This window comes from Lygodium microphyllum, chromosome 2 (assembly GCF_053477565.2).
Source record: "Lygodium microphyllum isolate KBCC chromosome 2, Lygodium_microphyllum_v1.1.10, whole genome shotgun sequence".
In the NCBI taxonomy this organism is placed as follows: Eukaryota; Viridiplantae; Streptophyta; class Polypodiopsida; order Schizaeales; family Lygodiaceae; genus Lygodium; species Lygodium microphyllum.
The window spans coordinates 169,476,918-169,485,563 of record NC_141136.1 but is presented as its reverse complement, the minus strand read 5'-3'; the positions used below and the strand labels follow the sequence as shown (position 1 = coordinate 169,485,563).

Here is an 8,646-nt window from a genome sequence, read left to right as displayed (position 1 = left end):
TGATGTCAAAATTTATCTTGGACTTACATGCTCCTCCTAACAACTCCAAGCTACCAATCAACCATTCACCACTAGATAGTGGCGGCAATGGGACATGCTACAATCTATGGCTTTCTACTACATACAATGAATTATAAAAATATATATTTTGAGTTGCAAGTTGACTTGCAGAGTTATTATCATAGATCAAAGAACCTATGTCTTCATGCCAAACATGTATCTTGCCGCTTAAACATTCCACATTCTGCCATTCATGCAAAGTTGATGGATATAGAGTTGTCCATAAAACAATATTGAATTAGAACATTGCAAAAAATTTTAAAAACAACTCTAGTGCAAAAGAATAAACAATGATAAAATTTAAAAACTTACTATTTTGTTTATAATTTGCAATGTAGTTCTTGTTATGTACAGAGATTTGTTTGTGCATATAAACATGTTGGATCAACACTTCTATTACTATACTTGTTCCATTAAACACTTTTCTAAACTCTAAAATTCTATGTCATTTCCAATGTTTGCTAGGGTTTGCAACATCCTTACACCTGACCTTGAAACTCCCTCAAGTACTTGGGTGCATCAAAATCCAATCCAACTTATAGTACTTATCACAAATCCAATTACGACCACTATCTTTCCTATTGAGGACCTCCACTACAAGTATGTTACTGATGTTTTTCCTCCGTGAAGACATTTATAATAACTAAATAGAAAAGTTACCTATCAGCATGTGTATAATTTGTAAATGTTCTCTCCAAATAAAATAAAATTTAAATGGAGCAATTTAGAAAAAACATTGTACCTGTAATTCTTTTCACAAAGAAGCCCAGAGATGTTGATCAAGGAGTTGACTTATAACAAGACCATTGTCCCTTCACTGACAAATTCATAGAGTACAAAAACAAAAGAAATATCGGGTCAAAGCATACATATAACTTACATAGGCTTTGTCCAAAATTAGTTGAAACTTAACCATGGAGCAACAGAAAAAAGTGATGATATACATGTGGCTCTCTTTGCAAAGAAGCCCAAAGATGTTGAAGAAGTTGAGTTTTAAAAAAATCATTGTTCTTCACCCTCAAATACTCTCGGAGTAAAAAAATAAAGGAAAGCTCAGTATGCATATAGCTTGCGTACATTTTGTCCAAATGAGATAAAATTTAACTATGGAGTAGCAAAAAAACAAGACAACATACATGCAACTTTGTTTACAAAGAAACTATAAGATGTTGAAGAAGAAGTTGATCATTTAAAAGATCATTGTTCTTAACTGTAAGAGACTCCTAGAGTACCAAAACAAAAGAAATTACATGTCAAAGAATGCACATAACTTGTACAGGTTTTGTCTAAACAAGATAAAACTTTACTATAGAACATGGAAGAGAACAATATACCTATAAAGTTTTGTGAAGAAAATTGTGAAGAAAATCTTAGGGCTTTGGTAGAACAAGCTCTGCTCTCATAAAACATGTGAAACTCACTCTATGTTTGTGTAGAGGAAATGAAATTGCATAGGGTTACAGATAGGGCAATCAACAATGAGGCTATAAAATTTCATCAGGAAAAAGAATAAGCAAGGAAAGAGATATGATAAATTTGAGTTCAGCTTAAGAAAGAGAGGGAAATTGAAAAGGGGAGAAATGAAAAGTCAAACATAAAAAATAAGAAAATGACAATTCAAGTCACAAACTTCAGGGAAGTGTCATCATTATGTTCCCCACATTTCCCCTTATTTTATTAATGAGGGAAGATTTGGGCCAAGATATGGCTTGAAGATTCATGTTACATGAATCTAAAATCCTAGCTCTCTCATTGGTTAGGCCTATATTTGTTTATTCACTCCTTAAGGGGCAAAAAAGAGAGTCCATATTTCTACTAATGACAAGAGAATCAAGAGGGAGAAAGGGAAGCAAGATCAAGTGAGTCTAATGCTTCGGACGAGGGTAGTGGAGCCAACAATAGTGGATTCGAGGAGGGTTTGCCTACGCAACAAAGAGATTGTCTTGGATAGTAGTTTTCAAGATTCTAATGCAAGCCAAAATATTGGATATCAAATTCTAATGTACACAACTTACTTATAATGCAACAAATAACATTCTTTGGAAGGTTATTACAATTTAAGGCAAATTTTGGTTTCCAATCTTTATGTATACCCTTGTATTTTGTGATAATGTAACAAGTTGTACCATTTAGACATTCTCAATTCTTCTTATTGTATTTGGAGTATACATTTCCTTTTTTTTCTTACATTCAAATTGTATATTTTCATGTGTCAAGCTACATTCTTGCTTGTGGTTTATTTTGAGTAGGTTCAACTCCTATAAGCAATGCTAATGTTATAGAAGAGGAGGGAAAAACGAGGGTGTTATGGGTTCCAAAACTCTATAACAATATTGGAACCATTAGCTCCTTAGTCTTTTTTAAAAATGTGCCCAAATGCATCTAATGTTGTATGAAATGACAGATCAAAATTGTAGTCAAAGTGCATTTAAACACATGTATAAATTACTATGAAATTATAGCCGTGGTGCATTTAAAGATACATGAAAAATCATGCTTGATCTTCTTAAAATACAAATGGACTGGAACATAGGTCTTTTGATGCATTTTTAAGCAATGTTTTAGAACACTTGGAAGTTTTTTTTAAAGTTTAATAAATGCATCAATATGGCTATTTGTAGGCCTAATCCCTTGTACTGTCATTTGTAATAGTTACTAAAATGTGCATAGGATCTAGGGTTGCAGTGGCTTCACATTTGAGGGGCCTTGAATGGCAAATATACTTGTTGATGTTGGTCTCATGCACAAAAGGTAATCGCATTAGACACTTTACTTTTCTGTCTTGTGTGAACCTACCCTTTGTACATATATACTCTTTTCAATTTGTGGTTTTTGTGGCTAGCAATGCATGGGAGAACACTGTTGACTTAAAAAAATTTGAAACATACAATATCTTTAACTCAGGGGATTTTTGAAGCATATGACATGTGTTTGTGATTTTTATAACTAACAATGTTCTAAGTGGTAAGGTTTGAAACATTCCTCTGGACAATTTGAAGGTTTTTTTCTGCCATTGAAGAGTGAACCTCGCTTTTGAGTGAACACTAAGGTTTTCGAAAGTAAGAATAGTTAATGGGAAGTCCAAGGTCCTTGTTTACTTCTAGAGTTTCTTAATCATGGAAACAATTATAGATTGAGATATACAACCCCAAAATAAACCAACTACAGGCGCACAAGTAAAAGGGGCATTTCCAAAGGTTTGATTTCTTTTTTGGTTTCATATAACAAAATTGTGTCACCAGCCAGCCCAGCCAGCCTTGCGCTGCCGGCCTCTTCGCTTTCCTTTACTCTCCAAATCTTCCCCCCCCCCCCCCCCCCCCCTTCTCATGCGGCAGAAGAGAGGAAACTGTTCTGCCATTCTCTCTCTCTCTCTCTCTCTCTCATCAGCTTGCCCCCCTTCGCTTCCCCCCCGCCTCTCTCTCTCTCTCTCTCTCTCTCTCTCTCTCTCTCTCTCTCATGTGTGGGTGTTGTTCCATCACAGTTGATCGCTTTCTCTTTTTCATGGCACGAATGATTTCCCACTGCTTCACCTTTTCTCTCCCTTATAACATTATACACAGCTTGCTGCTCTGAGGCATCTCTCTCTCTCTCTCTCTCTCTCTCTCTCTCTCAGAGACAAGCTTTATGCCATGCCGTGATTGCTCCGCCTTCAGCTGTCATCGATAGCAAAATGTGCGAGTGCCAATGGAGCAGCTTGCTGCTGCATCATCCTATCAACATCTATGGCTTCGTGTATAGGTGATGGGTCTGCATGAGAGCACACGTGCGTCGACGTTTCTCCATCAAGCTCTCGGCTGCAGGATTCGGCCATGGCAGCTAAGTAATTATGCTTGGGACGATGATGATGATCAGTACCGCGCATGTGCAGCAGCTAATTCTTCTAAGTGCTGTCAATATTCGTCTGGCCTGATCACTACCTTGGCAATTCACGATTCTACCAGGAAAGAAGCTTTAATCCTATTCATACAATCTTCTCATCCTGGATGTCGAAGCCAGAACATCTACTTGCCGTGGAGGAGCAGCAGCATCAAAGAGACCTTGTCATCCTCCGCGTCTTGTAATAGAATGGAATCTGGAGATCATGGCCAATCAAAATCCGATAGAGAGAAAAGCCCGGATAAGAATGCTCCCCTGCAGCTTGTGCAGTATCAAGCCGAGGCCAGAAGCAGTGCAGGTGTTGGATATGGCCACCAGCAGCACCAACAACAGCAGCATCACTATCAGCATCAGCACCAGCATCAGCACCAGCATAATCATCATAATTCTCAGTATGGTGGGCATTCCCTAGCTCAGGCTATGGCTTCCATGGGTGGAGCAGCAGGTGGCACGGCCAGTGGCGGCAGCGGAAGCGGTACTACAGGTATGGCCCCCTCTCAGGTCGATGCATCGTTAGCAATGTCTGTTGCACCAGGCCTAGGTCAACAAAAATATTCATCGGAAGGGCAGCTAAACACTGGTTTGGGGGCTCTTCAAGTACAACTGTCGGCACCTAGACCACCATCGCAGGACCTCGTTATGGCCGGACCCTCATCAGCAGAGGGCGCACAGCTTGTTCCCAAAAAGCCCCCTGCCAAGAGGTCCTCTACCAAAGACAGGCACACAAAGGTGGATGGGAGGGGAAGGAGAATCAGAATGCCAGCTGCCTGTGCAGCCCGTATATTTCAGCTCACTCGCGAACTAGGACACAAATCTGATGGGGAAACGGTAGAATGGCTGCTTCGTCATGCTGAGCATGCTGTGATTGCAGCAACAGGCACTGGTACCATCCCTGCATCATTTCAAACATCTGGCGGTTCCACACGCTCAGCCTCATCCAGCATCTCAGCATCCCTACACAGGCCATCTTCCTTCCATAGTGCTCTTGGTTTATCAGCATTGGGCCAAAGGGATACGACTGATACCCTACATGTTGCAAGGCTAGAGCAGGTACGCCGTGCTGAATGGGGCCACTCAGTCGAGGAGCAGGCCAACAGACGCATGGGATTATGCATAGGTCAAGGCGAAGAAGGGACATTAGGGCATGACTTGATGACAGGGTTTCATCATGAGAGCTTGATTGGGGAACCGTCACCTGTGGGTGAAGGCATGGGTGGAGGTGCTGAATCAGTGGATTCTGGTAGCGGCACCACGAGGAAGAGGTTGAGAGGGTCTTCATTGGGCCATCTGAAAGATGATCAAGCAGAACTCACAAGGCCACTACTTCCGGTGATGCGACCTGGTTCTCTTACCAATCCTCCATCACAAAGTGCAGCCTCAAATCTGATGCCAATGTGGGCAGTTGCTTCTGCACCTCCCATAGCAACCAATAACCCATTACAAGGAGCCTTCTGGATGCTTCCTGTGAGTGCAGGAACTTCAACTCCTGGTGTTATGGCCGGTCCATCACATGATCAAATATGGACATTCCCTCCTGGAGGTCCAAGTGGACCAATGTATAGGATGGCTGCACCAGCTACAGCGGGCACATCCATACAGTTAGGATCAGGTGGAGGGGCAATGCAAACATCTACAGCAGGATCTGCAGGAGGCTCTCCTTCTTCAGCTTCAAATACTGTTATGCCTCTCACCGCATCCATGCTTCCTCCTAACGCAGTCACATTCATGCACAGATTTGGGGGTGTGGGACTTGATCTTCAAGGAGGACAATATGGACACACAATTGGATCAATGCTGCTACCACAGGGGTCACAACAACTACATGGGGCTGGATTAGGCTTGGGTGGAGACCAGCACTTAGGTGTGCTAGCGGCTCTCAATGCGTATTCAAGCAGGCCATCACAGCAGGAACATTCTTTGGGTACAGGCCACCATCAACAGGGTGAAAGTGGAGATCAAGATCCCGCAAGTTCTCAATAACACTGGCATTTTCATTCTCAGGCACTGGAGATCATGCATACAGGGGACAGTTTGCTTGATATGGTCAGCAGATCTTTACCTGATATATTCTTTAATACTTGTCATTACAGTGATGATCAGGGGTACCATGATCGATTTAGGACCCTACCTCTCAGGGCTCTTCTTATATACTGCTGGCACAGGGAAGTTTGGGTAATTCATCATGCAGACAAATTATATCTCTGTGGTCAGCCGAGTTCTCTCCCCATCTACAAAGTATTATTACAAAGATACTGCAATAAGGTGCTGCACATTTGTTTCTCCCACATTTTTCAGGCATTATGCTGTCAATATCTTGTTGAGTTGTTTGTACAATGTCCCTTCTGTACCAATAGCATTAGGCTTTGCAAATTGATCTCTACACCTAACCAGTTCTAGTGGTTGAAAATGATTAATACATCGCTTTCTCCTAGGTTTGAAGTTTTCAATTCCTTTTAAAATACCTGGCCCCAAGGAGTGCCCTTGTCATCTGTTGTATACTAGGTGCTGGTTCGGGGGGTGAGGCAAGCTGTAGAGCAAGATACTGTAGAGATATTTTGTTGTTCCTTCTTCTTCAGATCATCTTTTATTGACTTCGTTCTTTCTTCAAGTTACATGCTATTGGGAAAGCAGTGTTGAAGCTGCTGTCTTTGACTTGTGCCATCATATTTTTTATTATGTGCACGCATTGAAGCAGTACTATTCTGCCACTATAATCTATTTCTAACATGGCACACCTTGAAGGATGGAGACAAGTATTGAAGAAGACTAGAGTCTGGAACATTGTGACCTGGGATTTTGTTGCATTGAGATAGAATGACATGGTTGCCTGTTTTTTAAATTCATTATTCTTCAGAATTCCCCCAATGTGGCAAGTTTCTGAGTTCAGTACTTGGAATTGAGCCAGGTACTTATGTCCTCTTCTGAGGGTATTGAGAATAGTGCTTTATACAGGCCTACTGCAGCTTTACAGATGAGGAGCACAATATAATACGAGCTTTCAAATCATAATACTTTTGTCCTTAATGGGATCTTCGAGGGAAATAGAAAGCATCAGGACTGCTGGGGCCAGCCTTTTCATGTGTTGCTTGAGAACCTTTGAATGTTGTGAGCAAGATTTTTGTCTTTAATCTTATGGTGGCTAGTGATCCCTTTTTCTCCTTTGGAGGTGGTGGTGGGTCTTCTATACTTGCTGATGTGAGGGCCTAGTTTCCTCTCATGTGGGGAATTTGAGTATATAACAGGGGTATGGGTGTTGGGGTTGGTGTGTTGATATTAGGTTTCTGTGCTAAAGGATATGGATTCTGGAAGTTGGGAGAGAGACATGAAGAGAGAGAGAGAGAGAGAGAGAGAGGAAAAAGAAGAAAGGAAAGCTCGGGTCCCATGTGTCGAGATGTATTCCTACGTATGTCAGCTGAGCACCCGACCAAAGGGTCTCTCTCTCTCTCTCTCTCTCTTTAATCTGTCTCTCTCTCTGTGTGTGCGATGTGAAGACGAGTCTCTAATTGCTTTGATCACAGACAGTGTTACACACACACACACACACACACACTCTCTCTCTCTCTCTCTCTCTCTCTCATCGCCTTGATTGCTACCAATACACACACACACTCACTCTTCTCTCTCTGTAACCGCCTTGATCGCTCCCAATACACACACTGCACACCCCCCCCCCCCTCCCTCTGTATTACGTGTGCCAAACACAGCCATGCACACGGGCCATGTATAACAATAATATTACACAGATAGATAGATAGATTAGATTAGATTAGTTGATGATTATTGACCTTCTAAGCTTTGACTCGGCTAGGTTGATCAAGAGGCGGGGAGGGAGGGGGGGTTTGTTGAAACTTGAGGCAGAGAGAGGGTGGCGATGATGCCGAAACTGCCAAACGGCTAAGGATGACAAGAAAGAAAAAGGATTCATTTCTTATTCTATTTATCTAATAAAATATCATAAGTTATCGTGCACTGAGAACCCTCTATGCTAGTATGCTCCGTGGCTTTCTTTATGTATTTTTGTTTCGTATTTATTCATGGGTTTTATTATTAGAAAAGAAACAGCGTCTCTGACACACTTACTCCTTGGAAACAAAAAGGACCAGCAAAACATGAATGCTCTGTGTGCCCAGCCTTCAATTCGGCACACGCGCCCCGCCCGGCCGGCCCGCCATATTTGGCCCGGCCAGCCGCTAAAATAAGGGGCGGGGCGAGTTGGACCATCGTGGCGAGTCCACAAGCCACTTGGCGCGGGCCCCACAGCCGGTACGTGACGTGGCCACACGTCTGCCGACGTGTTCGCGAATGGGCCCCGCCCTAGACCTGCGGGGCCCACCGGCCCTCCCCTCCCCCAGTCAATGAATTCTCTCGCAAGCCAAATTTAAAGTCAAAGTTTTTTGGTGGTGTTTGGAAAATTGGACAGATTTTGTTTATCGAGGGAGGCCTCTCAGGGGCTGCCTGCCACGTCAGCCTCGCCCTTTAATCATTTCGTCCTCGACGGAGATCTGAACGGCCCGGATCTAAAGGATCGCGACGCCCTAGATCTCCTCCCTCCATTATTTCGGCTTTATTTTTAACCCCTTTTTCAGTGTTTTCCACTGTCGTCGTTCGTTTTTTGACCTCGCTTTATCCAACATCGCATTTGCCGCGCTCTGACTGCGGGGCGCCGACGTGTAAAGTCGCCTCACGTCCGATCTGCGCCATACGCGCACG

At 42.7% G+C, this 8,646-nt stretch overlaps 1 protein-coding gene across 1 annotated transcript; it reads left to right on the top strand.

The window, feature by feature from the left end:
- Positions 1–3,488: 3,488 nt before the first annotated feature.
- On the top strand, positions 3,489–6,668 carry LOC148040600 (uncharacterized). Its single transcript, XM_087701230.1, has one exon. The coding sequence runs from the start codon at positions 3,802–3,804 to the stop codon at positions 5,914–5,916; it is 2,115 nt and encodes a 704-aa protein (XP_087557356.1). The 5' UTR covers positions 3,489–3,801; the 3' UTR covers positions 5,917–6,668.
- The last annotated feature ends 1,978 nt before the right edge of the window (positions 6,669–8,646 follow it).

Coding starts and splice junctions, on each gene's coding strand:
- LOC148040600 (XM_087701230.1), top strand. CDS start 3,802: ATGGGTCTGCATGAGAGCACACGTGCGTCGACGTTTCTCCATCAAGCT.